The sequence below is a fragment of the Camelus dromedarius genome, chromosome 20 (genome assembly GCF_036321535.1).
Source record: "Camelus dromedarius isolate mCamDro1 chromosome 20, mCamDro1.pat, whole genome shotgun sequence".
NCBI lineage: Eukaryota > Metazoa > Chordata > Mammalia > Artiodactyla > Camelidae > Camelus > Camelus dromedarius.
Genome location: NC_087455.1, coordinates 27,520,778 through 27,539,450, shown reverse-complemented (window position 1 = coordinate 27,539,450; position 18,673 = coordinate 27,520,778). Strand labels below are relative to the sequence as shown.

General features: G+C 40.3%; 1 protein-coding gene and 1 long non-coding RNA gene across 34 annotated transcripts in view; one reads left to right on the top strand and one right to left on the bottom strand.

Annotated features, from left to right (window-relative positions):
- RIMS2 (regulating synaptic membrane exocytosis 2) overlaps window positions 1–12,360 on the top strand; it is a 511,671-nt gene extending 499,311 nt beyond the window's left edge. For all 33 annotated transcript variants that reach the window (XM_064476913.1, XM_031439443.2, XM_031439470.2 and 30 more), the window contains 5 exons: window positions 3,584–3,725; window positions 7,161–7,273; window positions 7,590–7,691; window positions 8,997–9,136; window positions 9,607–12,360. In XM_064476913.1, coding sequence (XP_064332983.1) covers window positions 3,584–3,725; window positions 7,161–7,273; window positions 7,590–7,691; window positions 8,997–9,136; window positions 9,607–9,825 — 716 coding nt within the window. In that variant the 3' untranslated portion in view covers window positions 9,826–12,360. The remainder of the gene's footprint in view (window positions 1–3,583; window positions 3,726–7,160; window positions 7,274–7,589; window positions 7,692–8,996; window positions 9,137–9,606) is intronic.
- LOC135318724 (uncharacterized) lies at window positions 8,635–9,642 on the bottom strand. The gene is made up of 2 exons (XR_010377050.1): window positions 9,582–9,642; window positions 8,635–9,258 (listed from the first exon to the last, which is right to left on the bottom strand). It is a non-coding gene; the product is annotated as an uncharacterized LOC135318724 (long non-coding RNA).
- Window positions 12,361–18,673: the final 6,313 nt, after the last annotated feature.

The following is an 18,673-nucleotide window of genomic DNA, read 5'->3' as shown; positions in this document are numbered from 1 at the left end:
ATAATGGAGCAGGGATTCAAAGAGAAACAGTTTGACACTGTTGCCGAAAAACCAGCCTCTGTACCCTGATAGCCAAAGTGAGACTCGGAGGCAGAGCTACGGGAGAACTGGAAAAGAACAGTTTTATTGCTTTGCCAGGCAAAGGGAGTCACAACAGGCTAATGCCTCAGAGACTGTGACTCCATCATGGGGTTGGTATCCTGAGGTTTTATAGAAAAACCAGATGGAACAGAAAGGCAACAACAACTAGAGTGTTTTCCAGGGTGCTGTATTCTTCTTAATCTTGATGAATCCACCTGCCATCATAGAGAAACTCCAGAGGGTCTGTTCATTCTTCTGAGGCTATCAGCCCATGACCACCTTCCTAGAATACAGCCTCTGGGTCAAAGGATAAGCTATTCTGGGTAAAGAAGGTATAGGGAGTGGAGAGTGTAATGGAAAGGTTAGGGGCTGTTGAGCACAAAAGTAGTTGAACAAGTAAAGCAGAGATTGGGGGGAGGGGTTGTCAGAGGAAAGAGAAAAACAGTTTGCAGGAATTTTAAGTGAGAATGAATCAGCAAACAGCTTTAGCATCAGGGAAGCCATTTTGTTAGTTTCCTACCCTGTCAGCCCCAGGCCTGACCTCTTCACTGTGCTCTGCTCTCTCCACCCCACCAGCCACTTCTAGCAGGGTCTTCCCCATGCACTCACAGAGTTAACTTGGTATCATCTCCATGGACGGCTGCACAAGCTACCCTTCGGTTATATTCCGACAACAAGTCAGTGACTAGCAGAGAATTTGGAGTCAGGGAACCGTGTATAAACTCTGATGCTGTCACTGTCTACATGGCCTCAGGGAGTTGTGTAACTGCTGGGGCCCTTGGATACTGTATCTGTGAAATGGGGATTGTCCGAGTTCTAAAGAGGACACAAGGAAACAATCTGTAAACAAAAGGATTACATGCTCACTGTATTGTTATTCTTTAACAAGTGGTGGCTAGTTCTCATCATCCTGTAACAGCAGATTTTCAAGTCACTTTTGCTATGACAGAGTCAGACATTAAATGAAAAACAGTAGATGTTTGATATTGTAAAGTCTGGGTCCCAAGACCTTTAGGAATTTCATTTAGTTTGAAAGTCGTTTCCTGTACATATGCTCATTCTGCATTTTCAGATGTCACTGAGGTTGTATGTCTCACTTGGTGGTGATTTTTCACACAGGCATTCTTCACAGGAGGGGAATAGTAAAGCTGTGTGGACAGGCCAGGACCCAGCCGTCGGCCTGGCTCCCCCACACCAGCCCAGCACCTTTCGTGATTCCAGTTCACACCTGGACAAAATTTTACTGCTTTATGTTGTGGCCATTTGGGGATCACTGTCAAAGTCATAAATATTAAATTTATGGCTATCAAGGTCTACTCTTCATCCCCATCCTTTTTGTTATTGTTAACATTTCATCCCTTGTTTTATGTGTATGTGTAGTTTTTGCTAGGCCATTTGAAAGTAAGTTGCAGACAGTATAGCATTTTAGATCTGAATACTTCAGCAAGTATCTCCTAATGATAAGGAAATCTTTTAAAATACATGCCATTATCTACCTAGGAAAAAATTAACAATTTTCTTATCCCATCTAATATCCAATTCATAGGCACACTTTCCCTACTTGTCCTAAAATTGCTTTTAATGTTTTGCTTTTAGGATTTATTTTTGTTTTTTCCTTAAAAAGAAACCAAAGGACACTCATAGCATTTAATGGTTACATCCCTGTGATGTTTTTAAATCTGCAACAGTTCCCCCACCTTGTTTGTTTGTTTTCATGGTACTAACTTTAAGAGACGAGGTCAATTCTCTTGGACAAAACTCCACGTTCTGGTTTACCTGATTTTGTGTGTATCATTTATCTTGTTATTCTGTCTTCTCTATTTTTGAAAACTTAGAATTTGGTTCCAAAGACCTGATTAGAAACAGGTTGTATATTTTTGTCCAGAACAACTTGATAGGTGCTACTGTGATTGCCACTATTAATGGTGCTAAGTTTGCTCACTTGATGAAGACGGTGATGGCCAGGACTCCCAGTATTAAAGTACACGTTTTCCTGTAATAAGTAGAACTAATTTGTGGAGTGATTTTTTGGCTCATATGAATATCCTTTTATTTAATGGTGTTTGCATCCATTGATGTGCCTTACTGGAATTATTTATTCCACTGGAGGTTGCAAATTGGTAGTTTTTAAATTTTATTTTCTATACATATTATCTAACATTTCTCGGTAAAGAAGAGCTTTCTCATCAATGGGAGATGTTTTATCTTGTCTTATACTTCATATCAGTACAACATGTCTTCCTATCAGTTATCTAAAATATCAGTCTTAGTTTGTGGAACTAAGTTGTAGATCATAATTTATATTTTATATATAGTTTTTAAAGCATTTTGGTGTACATTAAAGTTGGAAGTGGAGAACAGATGAAATTTAAAGCAGTGTTTCAAAATGGTGAGTCAATATTATAATAAGGGGCTTGGTGAAAAGGATTTCAACAGGTCACTGGCAATATCACCAAATATTTATTGATCTAAGATGAAATGATTAACACCAGACACTAAAAGAGCTTACCATGTCCCGAAATACTAATGATATGCATGGTCAATGTGGATAAATATTTATGGCCAATAGGAAGGAAATTAGTGCAAATGATTTCGACCATCCCCCTGTTGCTCCAGCTTTGTCATCTCTCAACTCCACATGCCAACTTGTAAGGCCTTTGATAATTTGGGCTCAGTTTCTTGGATCTCAATCTACCCATTTTTCAAGCCCAGCTCAAATCCCACTCCCTCTGGGAAGCCCCCTCGTCCCCGTCCTCTGCGAACAGCACTTTGTACCCCTGCCACACGTGTGGCCCTTGACTCAGTTTCCTGTTTGGTCTTCTAATTGGCTTCTGTAAGTAAACCTCACAGCCAGACTGTTGAAGATCCTTAAGTCCATGACTAGCCATGACCAAAATTTAAAAGCTCTTTTTTTCACATGGCAGTGCTGGGTTTTCCATTCCCTAGGAGCATCTCTGTGAAAGTCACCAACAGATGTGAAACTGTTACCAAGCAAGGCTAGCTCCTTAGTGTAGCTTTCTTTGCTTTCTAATACTGATCACCAGACAAAAACAGGTTTTCGTGTGGAAGTTAAAGCTAGAATTGAGAATTACTCACCACCTGTTCTTTGGAAATAATGTGACAGCTTTTTACTATGATGAAGAAAGACAGGGAAAAGAAAAGGGCATAAATTAACCTTCCATTTAACTATTACAATGAAAACACAGCTTATTTTATTTTATACAGTTTGAACCTTTTTGTCCCTTTTGTTACCATTTTGAACACTGTTTTAAATGGAAATAAAACAATGGTATTTTGTGTTTCTTAAAAGATTTTTTAGAAAATTCCCATCCCACTCAACAAGACATTGTTTGAAATACCTGTTTCTCTCTGTCTCCCTAATAAGAGCGCTTTGTATTTATGCAGTTCTTTTCATCTGAGGACCTCAGAGCACTGGCTGACATTTTTTTGTTATCAGATGGTGATGACAGGACTGTCATGCTTTTGTTTTCTGTCTGGGCAGAAGCCGGAGGTAAGAAGCTACGGAGCACCGTCCAGAGAAGTACAGAGACAGGCTTGGCTGTGGAGATGAGGAACTGGATGACCCGGCAGGCAAGCCGAGAATCGACAGATGGCAGCATGAACAGCTACAGCTCGGAAGGAAAGTGAGTAAGCTGGCCGCGATGTGGTCTCTGCCACACCTTGCCAGGGCCCCGCTGCACTGCCGCACTCTCCGTGCTGCCACAAAAGCTAACTCACGTGCTCTCGCGCGCCGTTTGAACTCTCACTAACTTGCTGTAGAGAAAACTTGCTCGCCTGCTGCTGAGAAATGTGACCTCTCTGGCTTTTTATATCAAGGAAGATAGGTTTGGGGATAAAGTGTTTCACTTTAGTGGCAAGATGCTGAAATGTGGCTGTCACAGTATGTGCAAATAGAAGTTTGCCCTACCTTGAAATAATACATAAAGGCACAAATAATAAGCACTGGTGCCCACACCACGTGAACTAGGTGGATTAAAGAAATCTTTTGCTCTAAGAGCTATTCCCAAAAAATAGAGAATACTGACACATACGTAGTTCTGTTCAGTAACAAGCAGCTCAGATAAATGTTAACAGCCAGAAAGAAACACTGCAAAGAAAGTTGGTGAGCCTTCCCTGTCGGTGGTTATCATGTAGTTCCCCTTGAAGTCACTGCATCTGAGAGATTTTTAAAGCATCTGTAAAGACGGCGCAGCCCTGTCGCCAACAAGTTAGCAGTAATTAGCAGCTGCAGAGCCCGTAGGTGGACGTGGAGAGGACACTAATAAAAGAGAGTGGGGTTTACTGACCCCCGTCTGTCATCCCCATGGAAGCATCGGATGTTGAGGCCACATACATGTAGTCAGTTCACAGATGTGAGGCCATAGGAGCTGCTGGCAGAGCACTGACGATATGCCCCAGGGAACGTTTATCTAGCACAATTATATAAATACAAGAGAAGTGTGTGGTTTCCATGTGTTTATAAATAAGGTTATATGGGATACTTATGGAAGTATTAAATGTGTATTTGGGAATTAAGGTTGGGGGAAGTAGATTTGACATTAACCAAGGAAGTCTTAGATGGAGAGTCAAGTTTTAAAATGTGCACTGAGCACTTGTCACTGCAGAGCGCTATGTCAGGCACTGTTAGGGATATAAAAATCTTTAAACTGTGACCCCTGCACGCCAATATTTATCATCTTATTGGAGCAATGGGATGAATATTTATAAATTCATTCAACAGATATTCTCATACCTTCTCGTGTTCCAGGCACTTTGTTCTGCGGTGCGGATATAAGTCATATGAGGGAGCAAAAATCAGTTGGTGGTTAGACCACGGGCTTCAGAATCATATGGACTCAAATTCTAATTGGTTTTTTGGTGCTATAGAAACTTGGGCAAGTCATGTCATTTTTTAAAGATTCATTTTAATCAACTGATTGAGTTTAACAAGTGTTTAGAATATCACGGGCGTGGTTCTAGTGCTGGATATCTGTCCGTGAACAAAGGAAAAAAAAAAAAAAAACAACCCTACCCTCACCAAACTCACAGTCTAACAGGACAGACGATAAACAAGGGAAGTTGTTAAAGTGTATCTGCAAGAAAAATAAGTGGCATGTGGTAGGTTAGGTGGTGTAAGTGCTAAGGAGAAAAAGGAAGGGGGAGACATGACAGAGGGTGAGGGTGGGGTTTGATGTAGGGGAACAGGGAAGTCAGTGAGCGCGTGGATATCTGAAGGAAGAGCCTTTCAGGCTGAAGCAGTGCGGAGGCCGGAGCTTGCCCGGCTGAAGCAGTGGGAAGGGCGGCTTGTATTGACTTCACACGTCATTGCGAGGACTTTGCTTTTACTCAGAGGGATGAGAAACCAGTGGGGATTGTGAGCAGAGGTCTGGCTTCAGTTTGAGTGGGTCACTCTGCTGTGGGAGTGGAGAGAAAAGGCGGCAACAGGGTATCATTCAGGGCTGCTGCCGTGGGACAGAAAGAGAAAATGGTGGCTTGGACCTGAGTGGTAGCATTAATGAGGTCAGATTCAGGATGTATTTTGACAGTAAAGCCAGTAAGGTTCAATGATGCATTTGATATGAATATGAGAGAGAGTGTATTCGTTTGCTAAGGCAGCCATAACAAAATACCCGACAGGGTGGCTTAAACAACAGAAATGTATCTTCTCGTAGTTCTGGAGACTAGAAGTCCCAGATCAGGGTGTCAGCAAGTCTGGTTCTCCTGAGGCCTCTCTCCTTGGCTTGCAGATGGTCACCTGTCCTCACATGGTCTCTCCTCTCTGCAGGTACACCCCTGCGGTTTCTTCTCATAAGGACACCAGTCCTGTTAGCTTAGGGCCTAACTCTAATGACCTCATTTAATCGTTAAACCTCTTTAAAGGTTCTATCTCCAAGAACAGTTGTCCTGGGGATTCCAGGTTTAACATATGAAGGGGCGGGGGCACAGTTCAAGCCAGAAGAAAGACAGCTCCAAGGCTGAGCAATTGAAAGAATGTAGCTGCCATTTAAGATGGGAATCCTCAGAGAGGAACAGAGATTGGTTTTTTGTTTGAGGATTGGGAGTCAGTTCGGAACACATTAAGTTTCAGTTACCTCTTAGACATTCCAACAGGTAAGTAAGTAGTCGAAGCAGTTAGAATATCATCTGTGGCCCAAGGGAGAGGCCCAAGCTGGACATGTCAGTCTAGGTAGTGTCAGGATAGGTGGTGATGGAAACCTTGAGACTATCTGAGATGCCAAGGGACTCGGGACATACAGAGAAGAGGTCACAGGATCACGCTCCTATGTTTAGTGGCAGAATTAGCAAAGGAGACTGAGGAAGAAGAGCCAAGGAGGAAAACCAGGCAGCTAGAGGGTGCAGGAAGCAGAGTAGAGAACGTGTGTCAAGGAAGAGACTGTCTCAGTTGTGTCACGTGGGGCTAATATGTTCAGTCAGATGAGTACTGAATATTAACAGTCGGGTTTACCACCGTGGCTATTGGGTAACCTTGATCAGAGGAATTTTGGTAGGGTGGGGAAAAACCAAGGGAAAAACTGATCAGAATTTCAAGGGAGGATGAGGGGAAAGAAACTGAAGATAGCACAGAGACAGCTCTTTTAAGGGATTTCAGGAGAGAAATGGGGGTGGTAGCTGGAGAGGGAAGTGGGGTTAGGAAAGGGAGTTTTTTTAAGGTGGAAGAAATAAGTTTATGTGTGTTGATGGGAATGATCTGAAGACTTCCTTCAGCAATAAAATGGGTTAAATAGACTCTCTCAAAGTGCAGCTAAGAGGGTTCAGGGGGTGATGCCTGTTGTGGAATAAGTGCTCAGCGTGCACTGACGCTGTTGATAGAAATCACAGCTCACGCCCTTCAGAAGAGAGAAGGACGTACACAGGAGCCTGCAATGCAGCACAAGGGCTTCTGGTGACGTACGTGGGCTGCTGGAGGACAAGGCGGGGAGAGCTGAGGAGGTGCAGTGCGACTGGGATCCAGCTAATACAAGTGGCAAAATAGTGGTACCCACTGCTGCTGCCACAGGAAGAGGCCTAGATGAAAACAGGAGTTGAGGGTTTAATCCTGTGTATTATTTTGCTTTTAGTCTGATTTTCCCTGGTGTCCGCTTGGCCTCTGATAGCCAATTCAGCGACTTTCTGGATGGCCTTGGCCCAGCCCAGCTAGTGGGGCGCCAGACTCTGGCCACACCTGCAATGGGTAAGGATTTCCATCACGTGGGTTCATTGTTTTTCTTTTAGATTATTGGAAATCACATTCTCGAATTTCATAGGATTTTTAACAGTATTAGGAATGAGTATCTTCGATTTTAACAATAAAAAACTTAGACTAATTTTTTTCCATTTTAATTTATATGCTTTTTAAAGTAAGCTATCATTGATGAATTTTTAAATATATTTAAATTTAGGAAAATATGGAAATAATGAAATGTTAAAACCAAAGTCTTTGGCACAAGCGTTTTTCTCACTGCGTTAATATGTTAAGGTCTGTTTGTTTCTTCCTCACACGCCGTTAGGCGACATTCAGGTAGGAATGATGGACAAAAAGGGACAGTTGGAGGTGGAAATCATTCGGGCCCGTGGCCTTGTTGTAAAACCAGGTTCCAAGACACTGCCAGGTAAGAACAGAAGAGATTCTTCTCTTATTGTTCATAATCTGCACTTATCAATTAAGAGACTTTATTAGATGCTGAAAACTTTGTTTTTAGATAACTAACATTAGATGCACGGTTATCTGTGGTAGTTTGTGTGTTTATCCTGTGTGAGACTCAGTGAGGGTGGTCTGGTGGGCTAAGTTGTTAGAAAGCACGTGTGTATGTGGTAGAACCCTCTGCACAATCAAAGCTACCACACTTAGATAATTCATTTTGTAGAATGTGTACGTAAGTTCTTGTTGGCTGGTGTTTTGTGTTCTTTAGTTTATCTGGAGTTTCCGAATTCTGGAATTAAAACAGATACAGGCCCCCAAAGTAGCACAAGTCTATGTACACAGGACATTCTGATTATGATTTTTACTTCCTATAGTGTATAGAGAGGCACCATTATAAATTTTTATTGTGATGTCACAGATTTGGTACTGAAATGTCATAATCTAAGGTGCTTACAGCCATGGGAAATGCCAGATTCCAGATGCATTGTGCAGAGACATGTAGAACAGCAGATCTGATGTACAGAACAGTTCTGAAACTTGGGTCTCACCTCAGCATCTCCACTGACTGAACTGTAATTCTGCATTTCATAACTTTCCTATCCTTGCAGAAATTGCCATGTATATTACCTGTCCTACAACGTTGCAGTGGTGATTAAGACCACTGTATTTATAAAGGTCGTGGAGCTTAGTTGCTGACTACCAGAGAGAATACCACAATTTGTTCATGCATGACAATGCTTTTTTGAAAAGTCTTCTCAGAAAAATTTCATCCCCACGGTATTCATAATTCGTTGCCTCTTCCCAGCTAATTGAAACATATCATCAAACCCCACCCCTGTCTTGTACCCACAGCACCATCAGTAAATAAACCCTTTTGAGTGATAAATGATTTGTGGCAATGGGTGAGTAAAAACTTTTAAGCATGTTTAATTAAAGTATTGACAAATGAAAAACTGAGTAAGACATTCTTCTTGAATATGGTTAGGGGACTGGAAGCATTTCACCTTTTTTCAATGCAGAGTTCAAATCTGTATAACCAGCTGATGCCAAAGTAGTAATCCACCGAGAGGCTAGGTTAACATTGTGTGAAACTCCCTGAACGGCTGCTAGTGACCTGTTGTTTTATGACTGTGACATAACGTGGAAAAGGCCAGTGATGTGACTGCCAGCTCTTTCAGCCTAAGACTAAGCTGTTGCAGGTGTCACTTTGCCCGTAAGTTGGGGGTGCCATGACAGTAGCTCATCACTTATGTCTCCTGTTTTCTCTCCCAAGCACCCTATGTAAAGGTGTATCTATTAGATAATGGAGTCTGCATCGCCAAAAAGAAAACAAAAGTGGCAAGAAAGACGCTGGAACCCCTTTACCAGCAGCTGTTATCTTTTGAAGAAAGTCCCCAAGGAAAGGTTTTACAGGTATTTTACTGAAATATATATTCCTCACCTAAGGAAGTGCTTTGGTGGAGTCAAACTTCTATTCCCCACATCTTGTCTTCTCACATTCCTTTCCATTCCGAACAGCTGCAATTCTTGGGAAGCTGCAAAGCAGTGGCCAGTACTGTAAACATTGTTGTTTCCTTTAAAGTGAACTATAGACATGTAAACCACCATCACACAAACTCCAATCTTCCGTGACTGCTTATGAGTTCTTCTAGTGTACTTTTTTTTAATGGAGGTACTGGGGATTGAACCCAGGACCTCGTGCATGTTAAGCACGCACTCTACTACCCCCTCCCCCACTGGAGCACCATCCCAGTAATTAAATACAACTATTTAACTTAATGTCAGCATATTTACTGCATCTATTGTATAACTGAATGTATTTTAGTTTACAAGCTTTTATGTATCTGGTTATACTGACCTTACTCTCCTTATTTTGCCAACAGATCATTGTCTGGGGAGATTATGGCCGCATGGATCACAAATCCTTCATGGGAGTGGCCCAGATACTTTTAGATGAACTGGAGCTATCCAATATGGTGATTGGGTGGTTCAAACTTTTTCCTCCTTCCTCCCTAGTAGATCCAACCTTGGCCCCTCTGACAAGAAGAGCCTCCCAATCCTCTCTGGAAAGTTCAACTGGACCTTCTTACTCTCGTTCATAGCACCTGTAAGACTGTTGTCATAGCAACCAGCGTTACAAAAAAAAATCACAGGTCGCAAACCCTGGTAACACTGCATGCTTAATGTTGTGTCTTCTGAGCCTGTTTCTAGGGATACAAAGCGATCCTGTGTTCTCAGAGGAAGTCGCACACATTGTGCCCTAAAGAATGCCCTCAGGTGAAAGAGCAGAGCCGTGACGAACTATCAGGTTTGGAGTTCAGGCACACTCGAGTTTTGTCCAATCTGAAGCCATGGATTAATCTCAAAGAATCAGTCAGTTTCATGCAGCAAAAGCCCTTTTCAATGGCACCTTTATATTTTTATCGTTCCTTTTTCATTTCTCTGACCCCAAAGCCCTGTGATGCCACAGAAATGGAGCTATCCAGCCATTAAGCCATCTTACAAGTCAAGGAGTGAAGTCCTCAGAAGCATCAGGTGAAAAGCAAGAGACCAAAGATGTGGTCCAGGATAAAACATCAGCCCTCCTCTGGACGGGGGACAGGAGCAGCCAGTCCAACGTGACGACGTAGACGGTGGCAGACTTCGGAGCTCCAGCAGGCATGTCACTCCCTCATGCAAAGATGTGTTGGACTCTGAAAAAAACAATTCTGTGGCTATACTGTACTAAATGAAATTAACTTTTTTTGCATGGACACAGATTAGCTGAATCCTTAAATTATTTTCTTGGAGCTGCAACTTGCAAAAAAGTAAAAATCAGCCATTTTCAACAATTTATATTATTTTTAAAGATAAATTTCACTAGTGCATGGTTTTAAAAAAGGGAGCGAATGCAACAGGGTGATACAAAGACACACCATGTTTATTCTTTAATCATAGTCTGTGTTTTGGCAGACATTACAGAAAAAAATACTTTCTAGAAGATGCTTAAAATTCTCTTTATGTGACAAATAAGCATAATATATTCAATTTATTTCCATGTTAAATACACAGATCTTACGAAGTTCAAAATGTGCAAATTGTTCACATCTTTCTTCCTCTTTTAATCTTTTATTTTCTTTCTCCCTACCAGAGTGAACATTATGCTAAAAAATTACAAGTTTTTGATCTGATACTCTTACACCCTATATTTGATTCAGAGCTGTAGATGCTGCTGAATTTCTCAAGGGGACAAAAAAAGCTTTATTTCAAGCATGTTGAAAGGATTTTGCAACATGACTTGGGAGTACATTAAAGTAAGTCAGCATGTATTTGATAAAGAAGATATTTGAACTTTTGCAATTTATTGTACAGTGCATGGTAGTTTTATTTTCACCTTCAAAGTTCAGTTTACAGAAAAATCCTAAAATCATGTGGCCGTTGTAATGTCTAATTTGTTTTTCACACCAGCATTATTCATACAGGGGTTAAAGTATTATTTCTAGAAGGTCTTAGGTTTTGTTTTTTAATTCAAGCAATTTCTTTAGCCAATTTCCATTTACTATGTGAATAAAAACACTTAAAAATTTGGAACCCTGAAACATAGGGGCTGTTTATTAATTCATTTTTCTGTAGTAAAATTCAATTTTTCACAAAATATATTTCTAAAGAAATATAGTAAACATAAGACTCTATGAAAGTCAGTCTATTAACAGTTCTCTTATGCCATCACCAAAAGTCTACACACAAACCCCCTAAAGTCAAACCCCTGCCTTTGGTTTTACAGACAGTTATTACCATTGGGTGGTGCTGCAAGGTCAAATTTCTCCAAAGTTCCCTGACTTAGAGGAAAAGTCACTGGTTAATGTAGTAAACCACCCATACTTTCTTTCTGTAGACTTTGAAAACACATTCTTATAGGTTCATTTTAATTTCTTACAACAACTTTTGAAATCCAGATACATACCATTTGTTCAAGTTGAGGCCATGCACAAAAATTGCTTTTCTTTCCCTGTTTAAATTCAGTGCTGACCATTAAAAACTATCATGCTTGATATGGTGCAAAAGTTAAAATGAGTATCACTAAAAATGCCTTGTCCTTATGTGGTGCAATACGAAATACACCGAGACTGTGTCTTGACATTCTGAGACCTGCGATGGACCCAGGTAACGTTGAAAGAATGAATAAAACTTTATTGAAATGATTTAGACACTTGTGTACCAGCAACAATTGATTTAATAGACCTCTAGTGTCTATACTTTCCCTTAGAATAAACGTTTACCATTTTCCTGATACTAAGATGCAGTCACATAATCTTTTGTGCATATTCCTATATAAATTATTTCTAATTTTAATAAGAAGGACTGGACTGTGTGGAATATTTGTACATACTTGTCATTATGCAGTATTTATTTTAAAATTGGTGTTTTTTTTTTAATTTTCACATGTCTGCACCTCGACTTGTGGTTTAGTCATGTAAATAGCACTATTCCAGTGACCGTTGCTGCCCTGTACATAGTATGTTTTAAAAGCAAAGGGAATTCCAGTTGGAAAAAAAAAAAAAGGGCAGATTAGTCCTGTAATGAACATAACTAATGTAAAACTCAAATTCATTCTGGTGATGGGATTTAAACACTTTAAATAAAACATTTTCTTTACAGACGTCGTATGCCTAGTCTTCTCTGACTTCGCCTCCCCACGCGTGCCTCAGCCCGCAGCTCGTCCCCTGAACTCACACCCCATTTAAAGTCAGAGATAATCTCTTTCCCCATCTCCGTAACAGAAGCAGACCACTGGTCTCAGCAGTTGGCCCTCAGCAGAGAAGTGCCACAGGACTTCAACTCACATCATTAAAAGTTGCTTTTTTAAAAGGTGGTTATTCTAGATTGAAGTGCTTTCTGATGCAGTGACTCAGAAGCTCCCAGACTGTGTGTGTGAAATGAGTGAGATTTGAGTCAGTGTGGCCTCTGCTGACAGCAGAGTCAGAATCACGCACAGGCTTTGCCATTCCCTGGGTGGAGATGGCGAGGGTGACAGTTGGCTCTATGCTGTGTGTCTCCACTGACGTGTCATTTCAACTTTTTGGGGGATGTGGGTGCATTTTCACCTGGGGAGACGTGTGGTAACCTGACATACAGCAACTGACATAATCTGTTTTGTAACAACCTGTCCAGAGACTGGCTTCTATCATGTAAGCATGACTAGAGGAGAGGGTTTCTCCATCTTCTAGGGCATTTCCTCAAATTGCAAAAAAGAACCTCAGCAGGATTCCAATGGAAGTCTTCCCCAGCTCTAAATTTAAGAGCTACTTTATCCTGAAAAAACTAAAAACAGACTTATCATATGATGCAGCAATCCCACTCCTGGGCATATGTCTGGAGAAAACCAACTCAGATAGATACATGTACCCCAATGTTCACAGAAGCACTATTTACAACAGCCAAGACAAGGAAGCAACCTAAATGTCCATGAACAGATGACTGGAAAAAGATATATGGTATATATATTCCATGGAATACTATTCAACCATAAAAAAGAATGACGTAATGCCATTTGCATCAACATGGATGGACCTAGAGATTATCATACTAAGTGAAGTCAGACAGAGAAAGACATCATATGGTAACACTTGTATGTGAAATCTAAGAAAAATGATACAAATGATCTTATTTACAAAATGGAGACAGGCATAGAATAATTTATGGTTACCAAAGGGGGAAAGGGGAGATGGGAGGGGATAAACTGCCTGTCTGGGATTAGCAAACTACCATATACATAATAGATAAACAAGGTCCTACTGTATAGCACAGGGAACTATATTCAGTAACTTGTAATAACCTATAATGAAAAAGAAAATATATATATATATATAACTGAATCACTATGCTGTATACCAAAAACTAATACATTTTAAATCTATACTTAAATTTAAAAAAAAAAAAAGAGCTAGTTTGATTAATTAGAAATCCAGCTGAGATCCAGACCTAGTTCCCTCCACTTCTTGAAACAGCCATTTCTTGCCTTTCCAAGGACTCAGTTCCAGCCCAGTCCCCCATACTATCCCACATCATCCTTCACTATTTAGCATACACACCCTGCTCTGGTGAGCTATTTCCTGTTCACACATTCCTATTCTCAAATGCCCTTTGCCATTTTTAAATGTCCTCTCCTGAAAAGCCTTTCTACTTCCTCAAAAGTGATCCATTAGTCCCTTCCTGCAACTCCGGGCTCAGGACTGAGCTCTCAGGTAGCAGTTCCTGACTAAACCCTAACAACATGGCTGCTGTCAATACCAGCACCTTCACTTCCCCCGTAATTTTGTAAGCCAAGGGTCCACAAGCAACAATAAAGGACACGATGGTCACAATCATAGAAGCTTTAGGAGAATGGCCAAGAAATCACCAAAGCTGTCTGCCTGTACTGACTAACCTTTAACAAAATCATATTGTCTGCATGCTTGTCTCCTCTCACTCAGCTCATAATGCCTCAACATCCTCTAGCCTTCATGGACTGAATGAAGTACACACACCAACCTTTGGTTTGTGAAATGTGTATTGAGAAGCAGTGTGTAAGAGGGAATAAAAAACCAAAAACAACAATCTGTGCCACTCAAATTCTTCATATGACTTGACTCAAGTCACTTGGTCTCTCTGGCAATCATTTCTTCATCTGGGAAACAATGAGTCTGAGTCAGACATTCTCCCAACGTTAAATCAACACTAACTAACATATGCTTCTTGAAGGAAGGAACCATATTTGTCTTTTCCTTTCCCTTTTTTGTATCCTCAATGCCAAGAACAATGCTGGACACAGATGTTTCATAAATATCTGCCAAATTAATACTTAGTCCTTGCTATTTTAAGACACTTTAAGGTATTGTAGTGAACAGAACAAGTATGGCCCTATCCTCATGGAACTTTCATCCTACTAAAAAGATGCAAGATTAAAGATAAAGAAATGATTTTAAAGGTAGTAAGAGAAAAACAGAGTTAGATACAAGGGAACCTCAACAAGGCTATCAGCTAATTTTTCTACTGAAACACTGCAGGCCAGAAGGGAGTGACAAGATATATTCAAAGTCCTGAAAGAGAAAAACCTGTTCCATGGGCTACTCTACTCAGCAAGATCATTTAGAATAGGAGAAGAGAAAAGAATTTCTCAGACAGGCAAAAACTAAAAGAATACAGCAATACTAAAAACTATCCTAAAAGAAATACTGAAAGGTCTTTTCTAAAAAAGAAAAGCAAGAATCTATAGAAAAAAGAAAATCACAATTGGAAATGTGATAACTACAAAACAGCAAAAGAATAAACATGAAGTAAACATGAAGATGTGTAAGACAACATCAAAATCATAACGTGGAGGAGGGGCTAAGAAAATATAGATGTTTTCCTTTCTTTTTTTTTTTTGAAACGTGTTTGAGCCTATATGATTACCAGTATAAAGTAAGTACATACAGTAAGGCATTAACACTTGAAAAACAGGGTAACCACAAATCAACAACAGAGTCACAAAAATGAAAATAAGCATAATACAAAGGGAAATCATCAAATTACAAAAGGAAAAAGAAATAAGCACAGAAGAAATAAAAAATCAACTTGAAAACAAGGTTTAAAATGTCAATAAATAGGGAAATCTCGTCAAGATGGCAGAGCCGAAGGACCTTAAGTTCACTTCATCTCAAGGACACAACAAATCACAGCTGACTGCTGAACAATCATCAGATAAAAAGACTGGAACCTACCAAAAAAAACCTACAACAGGAGACATAGAGGGAACCACAGTGGGACGGTAGGAGGGGCACACTTGCAATACAATCAGATCCCATACCCTACGGGTGGGCAACCCACAAGCTGGAGAATAATTATATTGCAGAAGTTCTCCCATGGGAGTGAAAGTTCCAACCCCCCACATCAGGTGCCCCAGCCCAGGGATTCAGCATCGGGAGGAGGAGCCCTGAGAGTACTTGGCTTTGAAGGCCAGTGGGGCTTGACTGCAGGAGTTCCACAGGATTAGGGAAAACAGATTTCATTTTTAAAAGAACATGCAAAACCTTATGTGCATGGGGACCAGTGGCTGAAGCAGTGATTTCATAGAAGCCGGTGCCAGGCCTGCCCGCTGGTCTTCAAGGGTCTCCTGGGGAGGTGGGGGACAGCTGAGGCTCATTGTGGGGACATAAAAGCTTGTGGAAGATATACCAGGAGTATTCATCTGCATAAACTCTCCTGGAGGCTGACATCTCGCTTGGGTCAGTAGCACCAAGACCTGGACCCATCCAATAGTATATAGGCTCCAGTGCTGGGCTGCCTCATGCCAAACAGCTAATTTGGTAGGAACACAGCCCAGCACCACCAGCAGACAGGCTACCTAAGACCTCCTGAGCCCACAGCTGCCTCTAGGCACACCCATAGACAGCCCTGCCCACCAAAGGGCCAGGACCCAGCTCCACCCACCAGTGAGTGGACACTGGCCCCTCCCACCAGGAAGCCTGCACCAACCTCTAGGCCAGCCCCACCCACCAGGGGACAGACACCAGAAGCAAGAAAACTATGACCTAACCACCTACAGAACCAACTCTGCAAATGCAGGCCAGATCACTACCCTGGGGCCAGCCAGCTCATGGCCCTTGGGGGGGCAAAAGGGGAGTGTACTGCTGGGACACGTAGGATGTCCCCTACAGAGGCACCTCTCCAAGGGCAAGAAACATAAATAACCCACCACATAATAAAAATACAAATAGAAATTTAGACAAAATGAGGTGCCAGAGGAGTATATTCCAGATGAAAGAACAAGATACAACAAAAGAACTAAGTGATGTGGAGACAGGCAATCTGCACAAGAAAGAGTTCAGAGTAATGATCATGAAGATAATCCTAGAACTTGAGAGAAAAATGGATGCCCAAACTGAGAAGTCAGTTTTTAAGAAAGAGTTAAAAAAATATATAAAGAACAACCAAACAGTGTTGAAGACTACAATAACTGAAATGAAAAATACACTAGAAGAATCAACAGTAGAGTAAATGAGGCAGAAGAACTGATCAGTGAGCTTGAAGATAGAGTAATGGAGATCACTGTTGCAGAAGAGAAAAAAGAATGAAAAGAAATGAGAACAGTTTAAGAGATCTCTGGGAGCAATATCAAGTGTACTAACATTTGCATACTAGGGGTCCCAGAAGGAGAAGAGAGAGAAAGGACCTGGGAAAATATTTGAAGAGATAATTGCTGAAAACTTCCCTAACATGGGAAAGAAAATAGTCACCCAAGTCCAGAAAGTGCAGAAAGTCCTATACAGGATTAACCCAAAGAGGAGTACACCAAGGCACACAGTAATCAAATTGACAAAGATTAAAGATAATGAGAAAATAATAAAAGCAAAAAAAGAAAATCAACAAATAACGTACAAGGGAGCTCCCATAAGGTTATAAGCTGATTTTTCAACAGAAACTCTACAGGCCAGAAGGGAGTGGCACAATACATTTAAATCAATGAAATGGAAAAATCCACAACCAAGAATATTCTACCCAGCAAGGCTCTCATTCAGATTTGACATCAAAATCAAAAGCTTTACAGACAAGCAAAAGCTAAAAGCACCACAAAACCAGCTTTACAACAAATGCTAAAGGAACTTCTCTAGGTGGAAAAGAAAAGGGCAAAACTAGAAACAAAAAAAAAAAATTATAAAATGGAAAAGTTCACCGATAAAAGCAAACATACAGTTAAGATCAGGAAATCATCCACACACTAATAAGGAAGTTAAAAGACAAAAGTACTAAAATCAACTTTATCCACAATGAGCAATTAAAGGATACATAAAACAATTAAATGTAAAATAGGATATCAAAACCAGTAATTGTGAGGGGAGGAGAGTACAGATGCATTTGAAATTAAGAGATCAGCATCTTAAAACAATCGTGTGTGTGTGTGTGTGTGTGTGTGTGTGTATGTATTTCTATATCAAAACCTCATGGTAACTGAAAACCAAAAATCTCTAATAGGTATACATACACACACACACAAAAAGGAATCCAAACATAATGCTAAAGATAGTCATCAAATCACAAGAGAACAAATGAAGTGAAAAAAAAGACCTACAAAAACAAATCCAAAACAATTAACAAAATAGCAACAAGAACATCTGAATCAATAATTACCTTAAATGTAAATACTTTAAATGCTCCAACCAAAAGACAGACTGGCTGAATGGATACAAAAACAAGATCTGTATATATACTGTTTACAAGAGAACCACTTCAGATATAGACACATACAGACAGAAAATGAAGGGATGGAAAAACGTATTCCATGCAAATGGAAACCGAAAGAAAAGTTAGAGTAGCAATACTTAATATCAGACAAAATAGACTTTAAAATGAAGACTATTACAAGAGACAAAGAAGGACAGTACATAATGATCAAGGGATCAATTCAAGAAGATGTAACAATTGTTAATATTTATGCACCCAAATAGGAGCACCTCAATATATAAGGCAAATGTTAACAGGCGTAAAAGGAGAAATTGACATTAATACATTAATAGTAGAGGAACTTAACACCCCATCTACATCAATTAACAGATCACCTGGACAGAAAATCGATAAGGAAATACAGGTCTTAAATGATGCATTAGACTAGATGGGCTTACTTGATATTTACAGATCATTCCATCTGAAAGCAGAATACACATTCTTCTCAAGTGCACATGGAACATTCTCTAGAGCACATGCTGGGCCACAAAGCCAGGCTTGGTTAAACTTAAGAAAATTGAAATTAGGTCAAGCATCTTTTCCAACCACAATCCTATGAGATTAGAAACCAACTACAAGAAAAAAACTGCACTGCAAACGTGGAGGATAAGCAATATGCTACTAAACAACCAATAGATCACTGAGGAAATAAAAAAAAATGCCTAAAGACAAATCAAAATGAAAACACGATGATCCAAAACCTATGGGACGCAGCAAAAGCAGTCCTAA